Raw genomic sequence first — 17030 nt, 5'->3', positions numbered from 1 at the left:
ATAAATGCTTTTCTTTTTTAACTTTTTATTCATCAATGAAAACTTATAAAAGTAAGGTTATTAAAAAATATGAATCCGTTCAGTCATTTCTGTACAGCTCAGTCCGCAGATCATCTGAGCTGATTTTGGACAAAATTTGACAAAATATGTTGGAGAAGTAACAAAAAAAAAACCTGTTTTTCATTGACTTCAACAAACAAAATGATGGAAAATGACAAATGAGATTGGCAAAATTGTTGGAAGCGGCAAACCAACCAATGTAATGACACAGAAAACTATATTTGGACAATGTTTTCAAATGTAATAAAATGTTTAGCAAAAAAACATATCTCTAGAACACTAGGTGGCGCTGTGTTCAAACTTCTCAGGTACCTTCAGGACATAATGCCAATGATCCCTACTAAATGTTGTGTTGATTTTTGTCAAATTGTTTAAAAGATATTGCAATGTATAGCAAATTTCAAAATGGCGGACCGATGGTTCGTCCGATCCTGACAGATATCGGTATCCATGGATTCGGCATGACACAGGGAATCCACAGAGCAGACATCGAGCTCACGATTCTGACAGACTGTTCAACAATTCCTATTTTTCAGATCTCATGACCTGATCAGATCTCAACATTTGACGGAGGAGAAGCAGAAAACTGAATACTGCACTTGGCCACTACTGTAATGGGCAGAGTCTTAAATGTAAGATGTTGAATGTGATCAGCATGATGAGATTATTGACAGTAATAACTGTTTCAAATGTGAAAGTTTGAACTGGTGGTGGTCCTAGAGACTCCATAGTTTGTGATATTACTATTCATTACTATCACTACAAGTGTGCCAAAATAAATTCAAAAACATTACAAAACCTTAATATTTCCAAACTTTTGACCAATCCACACACACACACACACACATATATATTTATATATATTTCATTGATGAATTTAAAGTAGAAAAGAACATATAATGTATTATGAATGCACTGCATTGCTCTCTGTTCCCAGGCCAGTTTTGCAGGGCGCAAAAAGGGCGTTATGCAAATGCGTTAACGTTTGGACCTTCTGGCGTATCGTAGAACAACAAAGATGGCGTCCACTGCAGATGTACACGTCCGAATATGTGGCCAAGAGATTGTCAAATATGATCTGGAAATTAAAGCTCTTATTCAGGTAGACATATTAAAATATAGCCCAGGGTCTTGCTGTCCTTCTTGGCCGACAAACTAACTGTGAATACAGAGACGTGGCCATAACTGCCGTGCGTTTGTCAGTCGGTATGGATGGAAACAGTAATTGTTGATTTGTTTTGTGGTGTCAGGACATCAGAGAGTGCTGTGGGCCACAGGCGGTGCTGGTGGATTTCAACTCCACAGTCAAGGAGAAGTTCAATCAGTTAAGACTGAGGATTCAGGTATATGTGACTTTTCATATAACGTTAATAGAGAGAAATGTCAGGGCAACAAACTACTGTCGCCACTGTACTAATAATAACAATGATAAAGGAACGCATTCTGCATATAATACACTGTTATGGCTGAAACGAATGTTATCATGGTAATACCGTGTGATGGACGGCGGGATAATATCTCATTATGCTATAATGATTATAATTAAATCATTTACATATTGCAGGGATTATGTGAATGACACGTTTCATTGTCAAACACTGTTGTATGTTATGTTAATTCACATTTAACAACAAACATCATATTTTAAAACTATAATAATTCGAAATATGTCATATATTATATACAGTTGCAAGAAAAAGAGTGTGAACCGCGTGCAGAATATCAAGTCAAGTCAAATTTTATTTATATAGCACATTTAAAAGCAACAGAATTACGTCAAAGTGCTGTACAATAAGACAAAGTGCATATAAAAAAATATAAATAAGAGAGATCATACAAAATGCATGTTATTTTTTATTTAGTACACTCCTGAATAAGATATTTAACATTACATTTTTTTTTTACATATAGTCCACGAGACAAAAAAATCGCTGAATTTATAAAAGTGACCCGTTCAAAATGTCAGGTCAGGGCTATTTTGGCAGCAAAAGGGGGACAGACACAATATTAGGTCATAATGTTATGCTTTATCATGCTATGTATATCATGCTATATGGGCAATACAATCCTGATGTATCAAATATGATATAACGCATATATCTTTGTTTTTATTTTTTATTCAGGTTCAATAAACTGTTCCATTTAAAAGAAAAACTGACTTGTATTGAATTTGCTGATTGCTGATATTAGTAAAAACCTAACTTTTTTTTTTAAATATAGGACATGGAACAGATGGCAAAAGAACAAGACAGAGAGACTGATAAGCAAGCTATCTTGAGTGAGACGGAAGCCCATCGGAAGCAGATGTTAAGGTTAGAAAAACATTTTTTACTCTCCGATCTTTTCTGATTCTGTGTTGAATGTCAGATGTAATGCTTGAATCTCAGTATTATCGCTACTCCCATGTCTCAGTAACCAGACGGCGTGGAGGAAGGCAAATCTAGCCTGTAAGCTGGCCATTGATAATCTGGAGAAGGATGAGCTGCTTCAAGGAGGGGACTCTGTGAGACAAAGGTAAATCGTGCTGCTGTTACGGCCAATCAGTCAGTGACAAAAAATGCATGTAGCGTTTAGTTTTTGACTACTAAACATTAGGGGTGTAACGATATTCAAACCGAACCGAAAAACAACCGCAATACTCTCATGTCGAACAGAACGCGCCCCGCCCCAGCTCTCACTTCACCTTAAAGGTGCACTGTGTAAAATCTTTTCAGTAAAATATCCAAAAACCACTAGGCCAGTGTTATATATTTTGTTCAGTTGAATACTTACAATATCCCTAATGTTTCCAACTATTTGTAAATCGTTTTGTAAATTACTATTTTAAAGGGTTAGTTCACCCAAAAATGAAAATTCTGTCATTAATTACTCACCCTCATGTCGTTCGACCCCCGTCAGACCTCCGTTCATCTTCAGAACAGAAATGAAGATATTTTAGTTGAAATCTGATGGCTCTGAAAGTCCTCTATTGGCACAATGCACGGTTCACTCTCAAGACCCTTAAAAGCTACTAAAGACGTCGTTACAAAGTCCATCTCACTACAGTGGTTCTAAAATAACTTTATGAATCGGCGAGAATAGTTTTTGTGCGCAAAAAAACCCTAAATAACGACTTATATAGTGATGACGATTTTAAAACACGGCCTCATGAAGCTTTGAAGCGTTATGAATCAGTGAGTCGAATCAGCAGTTTGGATCGGCAAATTTCAGCAGTTTGGCGGTATTAATCTTGGACTAAATCGGCCACCGTAGGAGTTAAAACGAAATCGGAATTGAGAGGAACAGAAACAAAAATTCTCTGGATGGTCATAAACCTTTTCACCACTAGATGGGGGAAAATATCACACAGTGTAGCTTTAACAATCGCTCCAGCGGTTCCTCAGCTCCACAACACTCGGTCCTGCTCTGCTTCAGACTACAGTAACGTTAATAATCGCATCCATGAACATGATTTCTGCCCGAGTCCCGAGATTCTTTTCCACCGGCTGTGAGGTGAAGACCACCTGGCGTCATCAAACTACGCCTTTGTTTTGAACAGGCGACCTCTAGTGGACGGAAATATTACATAGTGCAGCTTTAAGCCACAAAATCATTTTCTTCCTTGACATTTGATTAAATAGTAATTAGTACACTTTTACTAAACTGAAAAGAGCTGTATTTTTACTAAATATTATAATAATAATATTATTTACTAAGTATACACTAACTTTTGTCTTCCAAGTGCATGTCACGTGACTTGGGCGATCGCTCAAGTTCATGGTGGAAGGACAAAGAGAGCCAGGTTCCCCATTTAATATGCATTGTCTGCCTCATTCTGTGATGATAAGCCACGTCAGCTCACAAACACTCGACTGACGATATGAAGCGAGTTAAAACATGTTATTAAACGTTGTATTTTGTTGAACAGGTTTATGAACGCTTCACATTTCTAGTTTGTAAAGATGTTTAACGCGTGTGTTTTTTTTTCAAACGCATGTTATAATAAGCGGCTCAAACTCGCAGTGCTTTCAGACGGAGCAGCGTTTACTGATCGCAGAGCCGCTCTTCACTGACACGCTGTGCATATCTTTATTTTAGGGCTGCAGCTATCGATTCTTTTTGTAATCGATTAATCTGGCGCTTAATCGATCGATTTATCGGATAAACATTTTTTGTGAGTTTTTAAACAACCAAAAAAAATACTGCATAACGAAAATTAAGAGGAAAAGCAACTCAATTTATTAATATGCACAACAGGTTTCATGCTGTAATCTAGCCCTGACATCAAAGTAAATATCTGTTTTATGTAGATTTCCACACCTGCAGCATTTACCATTAGGCTACTAACAATAATATATCATTTCTGGGGTGAGCCTATTTGCTATGGTAACCTAGCAACCTGTGTGTGTGTGTGTGTGTGTACGTGTGTACGCGTGCCGTGGGTGAGGAAGAGTGACACCCCAGTCAGACCAGTTGCTTCATTACAGTTTGGTACGGCAGAAATACATACATACGTTTTCTATAGAACGCTGCATTTGGCTTGCATCACTTGCATCGCGGTGCATTTTAGGTGAAGCATCCGTTCGAAAAATCGCGTCACAACATCACGTCCCGGTGTATACAGTGAACGCTGAAATTATTGTTGCGTAGCTACATAAAAGTTTAAGCATATGTGATGCATTGCCGCGATTGGTCTGACTGGCGCGCGAGAGAGACGAGGGTGCATGCGCGTGTGCGTGTGCGTGTGCGTGTGCGTGTGCGTGTGTGTGTGTGTGTGTGTGTGTGCGTGTGTGTGTGTGTGTGTGTGTGAAGGGGTTCTTTTTTTAGGCTATACTCTCTTTCGATTGAACGTGAATACGTTTAGTACTTAAAAACATCAAAGCTAAACATCATATCTAGTCAAACCGCATGACGACATCGCTACAAATATAGTATGTGATTAAAATCTGGAATTTTTGTAATCGAGTAACTCGATGAATCGTTTCAGGCCTAATTTATTTCATTAAAATCTTTACGATTTTATAATCGCACATAACCCAAATTGCAATTGCGGTTCGATTTCGATTAATCGCGCAGCCCTACTAGCCGCGTTTCCATTACCCTTCAAATTGCGCAAATTGAAAATACGCCCAATGGAAACGCTTCAATATCGCAAAAACACCCATATGTCGCAAAAATGTTTTTAAACTCACATGAGGTGGTTTTTCAGGCAATTCGAAAAAGGACATTTTCACAAACCTGCAATGGAAACCGTTTTTCCGCATTTACAGGACTTGCGTAAAAGTGGATCATTCCATGGGCGTCACTTTTAGGGGGGCTCAGATGCTGCTGAGGCTGAGCGCAAATTTTAGCAGCGCGACTCGACGTCAAGTGAGAGATATGTAGCTAAACTAAACGTTTCATATTTGACAAATGTTAAACAAATGACAATGAAAATATTCAAATGAATAAACTTTTGTCTAATTTCGCCATTTTGTATTGAAATAGGCCTGTGTAATGTCATTTATAATATAATTAACAAACAAGAAATATTAACAAAGCCGTTTTCTTCATATTAGGCATAAGATTAGTAATAAATGTGTGCATATTGTGAATTAATTTAATACATTTAGTTACCTAGCTTTCCTATTAGCCTTCGGAAATGATTCATAAAACAAATAAATATCAGTTAAACATATGTTTACTTTCTTCACTGACAAAAATTGTATCAGTCATATCTGCCCACTGACATGGTTTTCAGGCTATTGTTATCACATTTTTTGCCATTCAGAACATCTTAAAATGCACATATGTAGATCATAGAAATCAAAATGTTCTCAAGGGGCCATGCCCCCGAAATGAAATAATAAACAGCCAGTATCCTAATATGCATATTAATAAGCTACTAGTTAATAGTGAGAATTGGACCCTAAACTAAAGTCTTACCAATTTTTTTTCATACACTCACTGGGGGCTGAGCCCCCCTAAAATGAAAATCCTAGAATCGCTGCTGGATCATTCTTTACATGACGCTGTGTGTTTGGACAGAAGACGAGACCGAATTCTTTATTAAACTCATAAAACACAATAGAATTACAGGAATACTGGATTCTAAACACAGAAATGCCACATGATCATGAAGACCTTGAAGCAGATATGAGGGAGAAACACACACACCTCATACTCTCACGTGTAAGGGGCTTTCCTTGCCATTAATGCTTGGATAACACACACGTCTCCTTCCATTAAAGATAATGGCTATTGCGGTGGATGGGATATACAAACCTACCAACATCGGTGGCATAATCTTTGGAATCTTTGAAAAAATAAGTTTTAGTCGCATAACATCGGTTAATGGAAACGCCGTCATTTCGCAATCGTTTTTTATCGACATTTAGAAAATATCGCTAATGTTTTGCGCTAATCTGTAATGGAAACGGCTACTGTTAGCCAGCACTCTTTTAGCCATATTTACTACTTTCACCATGTTGTTTTGGCTTCAGGAAGGCTACTAAAGAGAGTTTGGTGCAGACGTCCAGTGACATCACAGAGAGTCTGATGAGCATCAGCCGCATGATGTCACAGCAGGTGCAGCAGAGCGAGGAGACCATCGGAACTCTGGGTAAAAAAAGTCCTTCGGGCTATAGGTCATTGTGTCTTATAATAATGTCAATCTATTACCCCTTAACTGTCCCCTTTTTGAGAATACACATGAAAATGCACTATCCGAACTTAAAGGGCTGTAATTCAAGAATGCATTGGAATATAGACCTAAGTTTGGTCTTGTTTTAAAGCAGTCACTCGGCAGCAATTCAAAATATGAAAGTATGAAAAAGTTATGGAGGTCTAAATTTACTGTAAATAAAAAATACTGTACTAAATATGTTTTATTTTATTTAAAATATATATTTTACAAAAATGTTTTAATCTAAAATGACTATAAAATCAAAGCCATATGTCTAACCATGTTCTAAAAAAACAAAAATTGAAGTTCCCATGAGATTTTGTTTAGGCGCTGTACCAAAAATAGCCACCGGGTGTCATCCACATTCCATTGATTGTTTTTTTTTATGCATTTTCCTGTAAATGTCTGTCCAAATGTCACTTCCATCACAAAACGGTCACCAAATATGGAACCTTGAGACTCAGACCTTTCCGACGATATGGGTTTTGTCAAGATTAGAAAAGATTTTGATTATAAAGTAGTTAAAATAAATGTTGAAATATGAAACATGACTCCGCCCACTAGGGGGAGGAGCCCACCAGAAGAATTTAAAGTACCATTTCCATGGTAACGCAACGTCCAATTTCAAAACGGTTTTCACAGGATGAATTTTGAGTTCGTAAGCTTTCGAATGATACCTAATTTATGATCATTACTAAAATAAATGATACGAAAAAAAGGTGATCAGGCGGGACGGTGACAGTTAAGAGGTTAAAGGAATAGTTCACCCACATGAGTAGAATTTTAGCAGAATTGTCATATGTGGGTGATTTTATTGCTGTTGCTGATTAACACTATTTACACCTAAAGAAATGGACATGTCTGGGAAATATCATTAGGTTAGAAAAAGCTGATGTTGAAATCACATGACCAGCGATGTCACGCAAATTACTGATAATAATAAAACATAATTATTATTGTCAATCTTTCAGTCAGTGCCTAAAATGCTTTGCAAAGCATAAATTAAAAGTACATCTTACACACACATATACTCACACACACTGATGAGCCAAAACATTATGACCAGTTATGATCATCTCCTAACAGGCTATATATTAAGATAGATCAGATGGTAACAATGTGTTGGATGCTGGAGAAACGGACAGGAATGAAGATCTGAAAGGGCCTAATTGTTATGGCAAGGCGACTGGATCAGAGTGTCTCTGAAACGCAGAGGCTTTACCAACAAACCACAAACCGGCCACAGGGCGGCTGAGGCTCATCGCTTCACGAGGGCAGTGAAGGCTATCCCGTCTGGTCCAAGCCAACACAAGCTCTACTGTGGCACAAGTCACACAAAAGTTTAAGGATGATTCAAGGTGTTGCTCTGGCCTGCAAATTCTCCAGATCTCAATCCAATTGAACATCTGTGGGATGTGCTGGAAAAACAAGTTCGATCCACGGCGGCATCATCTCATGCACCTTCAAGACTTGAAGGATGTGGTGATGACGTCTTGGTGCCACATACTACAGGACACCTTCAGGGTTCTTGTTCAATGTTCATAATGTTTTGGCTCATCGGTGTGTGTATATATTATACACGTAAAATGTATATACAGTGACAAGAAAAAGTATATGAACCCCTCCACATAATTTTAACAAAATGCATGTTATTTTTTTAATTGGTACTGTCCTGAAAAATATATTTTATGTAAAAGATGTTTACATATAGTCCACAAGACAAAAAAAATACTGAATTTATAAAAAGGACCCTATTCAGAAGTTTATATACCCTTGATTCTCTATACTGTGTGTCGTCCCCTGGATGATCCACGGCTGTGTGTTTTGTGATGGTTGTTCTTGAGTCTCTTGTTTGTCCTGAGCAGTTCAACTGCCCAACATTCTTCAGAAAAATCCTCCAGGTCCTGCAAATTCTTCAGTTTTCCAGCATCTTTTGCATATTTGAACCCTCTCCAACAGGGACTGTATGATTTTGATCTGAGGACGATTGAGGGACTCAAACGCAACTGTTAAATAAGGTTGAAACATTCACTGATGCTCCAGAAGGAAAAACTATGCATTAAAGGGATAGTTCACCCAAAAATGTAAATTCTGTCTTTATTTACTCACCCTCAAGTTGTTCCAAACCTGTAGGAGTTTCTTTGTTCTGCTGAACACAAAAGACGATATTTTGAAGAATGTTTGTAACAAAGCAGATGGAGCAACCATTGTCTACCATAGAGTAAATGATGACAGAATTTTCATTTTTGGGTGAACTATCCCTTTAAGAGCTGGGGTGAGAATTTGAAGATCAAGGTTGTACTTCATTTGTCTTCCAGGAAACATGTAAGTATCTTCTGTTTCTTCTGAAGGGTACTACTAAATATTTTTTTTATATATAAAAAAAAACAAAACAAGAAAAACTTGGACTCCTGTTCAAAAGTTTTCACCCCCGGCTCTTAAATGAACACGCCACTTTTTTTTTAATTAGGCTCATTTTCCAGCTCCCCTAGAGTTAAACAGATGAGTTTGACCGTTTTCAAATCCATTCAGCCGATCTCCGGGTCTGCCGGTAGCACTTTTAGCATAGCTTAGCATAGATCGTTGAATCTGATTAGACCGTTAGCTACGGTTCGGTACATTCCTCGGTTTTGAAGTCACGGTTCGGTACAGCAGTTTCACAAAATGGCTTTTTATTTATTTTTATTAAACTGTGGTTTACTGAAAAAAAAGTGTCTGTCCTTAATTGAATAAAATTATAACTAAAAGTTGCTGTAAACTATATAGGGAGCCCTTACTTGCACATTAATATTAAAGGTTAACAACAGAGCCCAAACTATTAGCCTAAATTCAGTTGCTATTTATTTTTAGGTATAATAATCAACACTCTAATAACATTACGCAAACATGTAAACTTAACATAAGGCAGTTTTTGCACTGACTTCTAAATCTAATTAGAAAATAGTTTTTTCTCCAGTTCGTTGTTGAAATATAATAATTTATACACATTTTCATGACGGGTTTATTTAAACATATTAAATAATCAAGACATCACTAACAGGTTAAGTAGAATATAATGAATATAACGGCTAATATAGAGCATATATTTAGTGAAAGAGTTGATTTCTCTTGTGAATAAAATTCTGTGGACACTGAATGACTGCCTGAGGTAAATGTGATGCTTCATTGTTTAGTTTAAAGCAGTTATATTGACGTCTTTCCGCCGTTGAAACACTGATTTAGCGATTACACCATATATGATAACTGACAGTAAGTTGTAATGTATCCTCAACATACCTTCAGATGTTCATTCATGTTTATTCTTTAGGAAGAGATGATCGATCGCGTTCACGTTTGAACTGTGATCAGTCACGCCACATTAAAGAGCGTCAAAACGGCATTTATCGTCTGAATTTTGTGATAAAATGAACTGAATACTTAAAGGGTTAGTTCACCCAAAAATGAAAATTATGTAATTAATTACTTCCCCTCATGTCGTTCGACACCCATAAGACCTCCGTTCATCTTCAGAACACAAATGAAGATATTTTAGTTGAAATCCGATGGCTCTGAAAGGCCTCCATTGGCTCAATGGCACCGTTCACTCTCAAGACCCCTTAAAAGGCACTAAAGACGTCGTTACAAAGTCCATCTCACTACAGTGGTTCTAAAATAACTTTATAAAGTGATGAGAATAGTTTTTGTGCACAAAAAAACCCTAAATAACGACTTACATCATGATGATCGATTTCAAAACATGGCCTCATGAAGCTTCGAAGCGTTATGAATCAGTGAGTCGATTCAGCGGTTTGAATCGCCAAAGTCACGTATTTCAGCAGTTTGACACGCAATCCGAATCATGATTCGACTCGCTGATTCATAACGCTTCGAAGCTTCATGATGCATTATTTTGAAATCGTCATCACTATATAAGTCGTTATTTAGGTTTTTTTTGTGCACAAAAACTATTCTCGTCGCTTCATAAAGTTATTGTAGAACCACTGTAGTGAGATGGACTTTGTAACAACGTCTTTAGTAGCTTTTAAGGGTCTTGAGAGTGAACCGTGCCATTGTGCCAATGGAGGCCTTTCAGAGCCATCGGATTTCAACTAAAATATCTTAATTTGTGTTCTGAAGATGAACGGAGGTCTGACGGGTGTCGAACGACATGAGGGGAAGTAATTAATGACAGAATTTTTATTTTTGGGTGAACTAACCCTTTAATATCTTCGTGTTTGAACTCGGATTGAAGTGTGTTAAACAAGCCGACTGTTAACTGTTAAAGATTGCATTCGGAAACCGCTCGGTACACGTGTGCACCGAACCGAAAGCCCTGTACCGAAACAGTTCGGTACGAATACGTGTACCGTAACACCCATACCGTTAGCATCTCGCTCAAAAATGACCAAAGAGTTTCGATATTTTTCCTATTTAAAACTTGACTCTTCTGTAGTTACATTGATTCTTCTGTCACGTTGGTTATGTTGACGGAGTTTAGCCTATTTTCAGGCGCTGTGTAATATCATTGCGCTGTTGCACTCATGGTGCGGCTCAAGTTCCTTGATTATTACGCAGGAATGAGAGAATAGATCCTAGACATATCGGTCTAGAAAATCACAACTTTTCATTTTCCATCGGTCTTAGTACACGATGTAACTACAGAAGAGTCAAGTTTTAATTTTTTTTGAGCGAGATGCTAACGGTCTAATCAGATTCAATGATCTATGCTAAGCTATGCTAAAAGTGCTACCTTTTAGCGGAGATCGGCTGAATGTATTCGATAACGGTCAAACTCAACTGTTTAACTCTGGGGGAGCTGGAAAATGAGCCTAATTTCAAAAATAGTGGCGTGTTCCTTTAATGCAACACTGTTACAAAGATTTGCTTCTTAACAACCATCTATCTACATCTGCTATTCTGTCATTTTGTGACCAAATAAAGTCACCAAATTTCCAAAAAGCAGATGACCGATGGTATCACGTGATCCTAACTGAGGACGTAAAGGTAATTGAAGTTTAAAAGTAGTTTCTAAACTGCAACGGTCATGTGTCCTTTTAACCTCATGGAGGGAAATGACTTTTTGCACCATCATTAAGTTTACATTTATGTATTTCTTTTTTTCCATTTGCTCTCTTTCCAGCAACATCCTCAAGGACTGTGCTAGAGACAAATGAAGAGTTTAAGGCCATGACGGGAACCATTCACTTGGGACGAAAGCTTATCCTGAAATATAATCGGCGTGAACTGACCGACAAACTGCTGATCTTTTTAGCTCTTGCTCTGTTTCTGGCTACAGTGCTCTACATCCTGAAAAAGAGACTCTTCCCCTTCATTTAGTGGAAAAGTGAACCGTGTCGACTCGCTGCTTTCCAGAAAGCATTCTGTGAATGTTACAACCCAAAGTGGCCCGACAATTCTTAAACCAATGCGACGATTCAGTCAGTAAATGATGACGGAAGCTTCAGCTTTCTCTAGGGACACAATTACGGATGTGCGTTTATCAGGGTCACCAAACAGATGAGGTTTCCAGGAGCAAATAAATGCACTTTGCTATCTTACAGTAATCATTGTAGTTGTTTGTACAGTAATGAAATGTTTCGCTTTCAGGTTAGTTCTGTAACTTTCATAACCCTGACACACAATGTGTGGATAAAGTTCATAACAACCTTAGATGTTCATGCCAAATGAACCACTGTACTGAATAATAGATTGTCTGTATAGCAAGGCCGTAACCATGACATTTTGCTTTTTATTCAAATAAATTGAATAATTAAACGATTCAAGGGACTAAAGAAGAGATAAGAATGTTAAAAGTGGTTCTAGGTCTAATGATAGCCCTATATAGTTGTAAAGTAATCCATTTAAACTCTTTGCAAATAATATTTTTAAAAATATGCACACAGTCACTCTTGTTTGTATGTCTAATATGTCAAAAATCCAAAAACAAATGTTTCGCGTTTCATCACATTCGGTTATAAATGACATAATTTATACGATTGCATATTTTCAATTAAAAATGGTGATTTTAAAAAGTTGAGTAGTTTGACAAATATGAAATGTTTAGCTACGTATATCTAGCCACGCACGCACTCTTTCAATGTAAAAACTAAAAGTGCCGCGTTTTAATTCACACTAATCTTCAGTGACCATTAAGCCCCGCCTTCTTTGATCTGATTGGCCGTCATTTTGACATTGACGAGTGCTGTTAGACCGCTGAGGTCTAACAAAGATAAAATTGCAACTTTTTAAAATGTCTGCCATGCTAACAACAAACAGAGGGGAGGGGGCGATTTGGCCCCCTCAAAGCCTATGGTGGTTCCGGCCCTGCTGTGTAGAAATCGTTAGAATATAATTAGGGCTGTCAAAAGATTAATCGCGATTAATCGCATCCAAAATAAAAGTTTGTGTGTACATAATATATGTGTGTGTGTACTCTGTTAATTATTATTTATATATAAATACACACACATTCATGTATATATTTAAGAAATATTTGCATGTATATACATTTATATAATCTATAATATATATAAATATAAATGTTTTATATATAAAAATATATATTTTTTTAAATATATACATGCTTGTGTGTGTATTTATATATAAATAATAATTAACAGAGTACACACACACATATATTATGTACACACAAACTTTTATTTTGGCTGCGATTAATCTTTTGACAGCCCTAATTATAATGCAAATGTACATTATAGTATCTGATGTATATTTATATTGTTTACAGCATCAGTGATAACTCTCTAAATGATTGCTATTCCAGTGAACCCTGTGGAAAAATGTCTATATGAATAGTTATTCTCCATTAAAGATCTTGGAACATGATTTCACTCATCCAACATGTTTGGGGGTGTGAGATTCTTGCATGTTCTTCAGTGATGAACCACTAGATGGTGTTGTATCTTTTTTTACTGTGATCTGTGTCTGGATTTGTCTTGGCAAGTGGTTGACTTAATTTATAACTGATTAGTTTTGTCCCTTATTCAGGTCGAAAGTTGGAATAATTCAGATTTTTTTGGTAAGTATTTTATGCAACTTATTATTGGTGCATACATTTTGATTAAAAAAAATACAGTAAAACCAGTGCTATTGTGAAATATTTCAATGTAAAAGAACTGTCAGCAGTGTTGAGGAAAGTAACTTTTTAAAGTAATGTGTTACTGTTAAAAATGTACTAATTGCATTACTTGATTACTTATGGAAAGTGATATTGAATTACTTTTGCATGATTTTTTCCCCCTCCTGGGCTGGTCTTGCATGTTTGCTTTTTAATAAAAAACCATTGAGACCGAAGAGTCAGGCAATAAATGGAAAAGGCAGGGACACACCATTCCGACGTCAAAGAACTAGCAGCGATGAATATATATATTACATTTTAAAATATATTAAAATGGAAAGTTATTTTAAATTTAATTAATATATCCCTACAGTTTTTTTTGCAATATTTTTGATCAAATAAATGCAGACTTCTTCAAAAGCATTACAAATCTTAATTATTCCAAACTTTTGACTGCTATAATATTGCCACATTTACTCGTCTCTGAACTGGCTCCATCCATTTCATGCTCATTTAAATCAGCACATTTGTAAAAATTAGATTTAGAAATGCAGCGTTTGACACTACCGTAAAACCAGACATCATTCTCCCCACTGGAAAATATATTTACACAGTCTGATGGTTCCCTATCCCCTATATAGTGCACAGTCTGATGGTTCCCTATCCCCTATATAGTGCACAGTCTGAATCATTCCCTATCCCCTATATAGTGCACAGTCTGAATCATTCCTTATCCCCTATATAGTGCACAGTCTGATGGTTCCCTATCCCCTATATAGTGCACTGTCTGATCGTTCCCTATCCCCTATATAGTGCACAGTCTGATCGTTCCCTATCCCCTATATAGTGCTGTGTCTGATCGTTCCCTATCCCCTATATAGTGCACGGTCTGATCGTTCACTATCCCCTATATAGTGCACGGTCTGATCGTTCCCTATCCCCTATATAGTGCACAGTCTGATCGTTCCCTATCCCCTATATAGTGCACTGTCTAATCGTTCCCTATCCCCTATATAGTGCACAGTCTGATCGTTCCCTATCCCCTATATAGTGCACAGTCTGATCGTTCACTATCCCCTATATAGTGCACTGTCTGATCGTTCCCTATCCCCTATATAGTACACAGTCTGATCGTTCCCTATCCCCTATATAGTGCACAGTCTGATCGTTCCCTATCCCCTAAATAGTGCACAGTCTGATCGTTCCCTATCCCCTATATAATGCACAGTCTGATCGTTCCCTATCCCCTATATAGTGCACAGTCTGATCGTTCCCTATCCCCTATATAGAGCACAGTCTGATCGTTCCCTATCTCCTATATAGTGCACAGTCTGATCGTTCCTTATCCCCTATATAGTGCACAGTCTGATCGTTCCCTATCCCCTAAATAGTGCACTGTCTGATCATTCCCTATCCCCTATATAGTTTACAGTCTGATCGTTCCCTATCTCCTATATAGTTTACAGTCTGATCGTTCCCTATCCCCTAAATAGTGCACAGTCTGATCGTTCCCTATCCCCTATATAGTGCACAGTCTGATCGTTCCCTATCCCCTATATAGTGCACAGTCTGATCGTTCCTTATCGCCTATATAGTGCACAGTCTGATCGTTCCCTATCCCCTAAATAGTGCACTGTCTGATCATGCCCTATCCCCTAAATAGTTTACAGTCTGATCGTTCCCTATCCCCTATATAGTTTACAGTCTGATCGTTCCCTATCCCCTAAATAGTGCACAGTCTGATCGTTCCCTATCCCCTATATAGTGCACAGTCTGATCGTTCCCTATCCCCTATATAGTTTACAGTCTGATCGTTCCCTATCCCCTATATAGTGCACAGTCTGATCGTTCCCTATCCCCTAAATAGTGCACTGTCTGATCATGCCCTATCCCCTATATAGTTTACAGTCTGATCGTTCCCTATCCCCTAAATAGTGCACAGTCTGATCGTTCCCTATCCCCTATATAGTGCACAGTCTGATGTTTCCCTATCCCCTATATAGTGCACAGTCTGATGGTTCCCTATCCCCTATATAGTGCACAGTCTGATCGTTCCCTATCCCCTAAATAGTGCACTGTCTGATCGTTCCCTATCCCCTATATAGTGCACAGTCTGATCGTTCCCTATCCCCTATATAGTGCACAGTCTGATCGTTCCCTATCCCCTATATAGTGCACAGTCTGATGTTTCCCTATCCCCTATATAGTGCACAGTCTGATGGTTCCCTATCCCCTATATAGTGCACAGTCTGATCGTTCCCTATCCCCTATATAGTGCACAGTCTGAATCATTGCCTATCCCCTATATAGTGCACAGTCTGATCGTTCCCTATCCCCTATGTAGTGCACAGTCTGATCGTTCCCTATCCCCTTTAAAAGTGCAGTCTGAATCGTTGCCTATCCCCTATATAGTGCACAGTCTGATCGTTCCCTATCCCCTATAGTGCACTGTCTGATCGTTCACTATCCCCTATATAGTGCACGGTCTGATCGTTCCCTATCCCCAATATAGTGCACAGTCTGATCGTTCCCTATCCCCTATATAGTGCACTGTCTAATCGTTCCCTATCCCCTATATAGTGCACAGTCTGATCGTTCCCTATCCCCTATATAGTGCACAGTCTGATCGTTCACTATCCCCTATATAGTGCACTGTCTGATCGTTCCCTATCCCCTATATAGTACACAGTCTGATCGTTCCCTATCCCCTATATAGTTTACAGTCTGATCGTTCCCTATCCCCTATATAGTGCACAGTCTGATCGTTCCCTATCCCCTAAATAGTGCACAGTCTGATCGTTCCCTATCCCCTATATAATGCACAGTCTGATCGTTCCCTATCCCCTATATAGTGCACAGTCTGATCGTTCCCTATCCCCTATATAGAGCACAGTCTGATCGTTCCCTATCTCCTATATAGTGCACAGTCTGATCGTTCCTTATCCCCTATATAGTGCACAGTCTGATCGTTCCCTATCCCCTAAATAGTGCACTGTCTGATCATTCCCTATCCCCTATATAGTTTACAGTCTGATCGTTCCCTATCCCCTATATAGTTTACAGTCTGATCGTTCCCTATCCCCTAAATAGTGCACAGTCTGATCGTTCCCTATCCCCTATATAGTGCACAGTCTGATCGTTCCCTATCCCCTATATAGTGCACAGTCTGATCGTTCCTTATCGCCTATATAGTGCACAGTCTGATCGTTCCCTATCCCCTAAATAGTGCACTGTCTGATCATGCCCTATCCCCTAAATAGTTTACAGTCTGAT

At 38.1% G+C, this 17030-nt stretch overlaps 1 protein-coding gene across 1 annotated transcript; it reads left to right on the top strand.

Annotated features, from left to right (window-relative positions):
• The first annotated feature begins 1024 nt into the window (after positions 1 to 1024).
• On the top strand, positions 1025 to 13097 carry bnip1b (BCL2 interacting protein 1b). Its single transcript, XM_079834033.1, has 6 exons — positions 1025 to 1162; positions 1311 to 1403; positions 2281 to 2372; positions 2473 to 2574; positions 6522 to 6640; positions 11823 to 13097. The coding sequence occupies exons 1-6, from the start codon at positions 1079 to 1081 to the stop codon at positions 12017 to 12019; spliced, it is 687 nt and encodes a 228-aa protein (XP_079690159.1). The 5' UTR covers positions 1025 to 1078; the 3' UTR covers positions 12020 to 13097.
• Positions 13098 to 17030: the final 3933 nt, after the last annotated feature.

Source organism: Gobio gobio (assembly GCF_949357685.1).
Source record: "Gobio gobio genome assembly, chromosome: 14".
Taxonomy (NCBI): domain Eukaryota; kingdom Metazoa; phylum Chordata; class Actinopteri; order Cypriniformes; family Gobionidae; genus Gobio; species Gobio gobio.
The sequence above is the reverse complement of the archived record's forward strand: the minus strand, read 5'-3'. Positions and strand labels throughout refer to the sequence as shown.

Bases quoted from the DNA above. Each gene is read 5' to 3' on its own strand.
- bnip1b (XM_079834033.1), top strand. From the start codon at position 1,079: ATGGCGTCCACTGCAGATGTACACGTCCGAATATGTGGCCAAGAGATT. The intron at 1,404-2,280 runs GTATATGTGACT...TTTTAAATATAG, and splicing joins AGTTAAGACTGAGGATTCAG to GACATGGAACAGATGGCAAA. The intron at 2,575-6,521 runs GTAAATCGTGCT...TTTTGGCTTCAG, and splicing joins GGGGACTCTGTGAGACAAAG to GAAGGCTACTAAAGAGAGTT.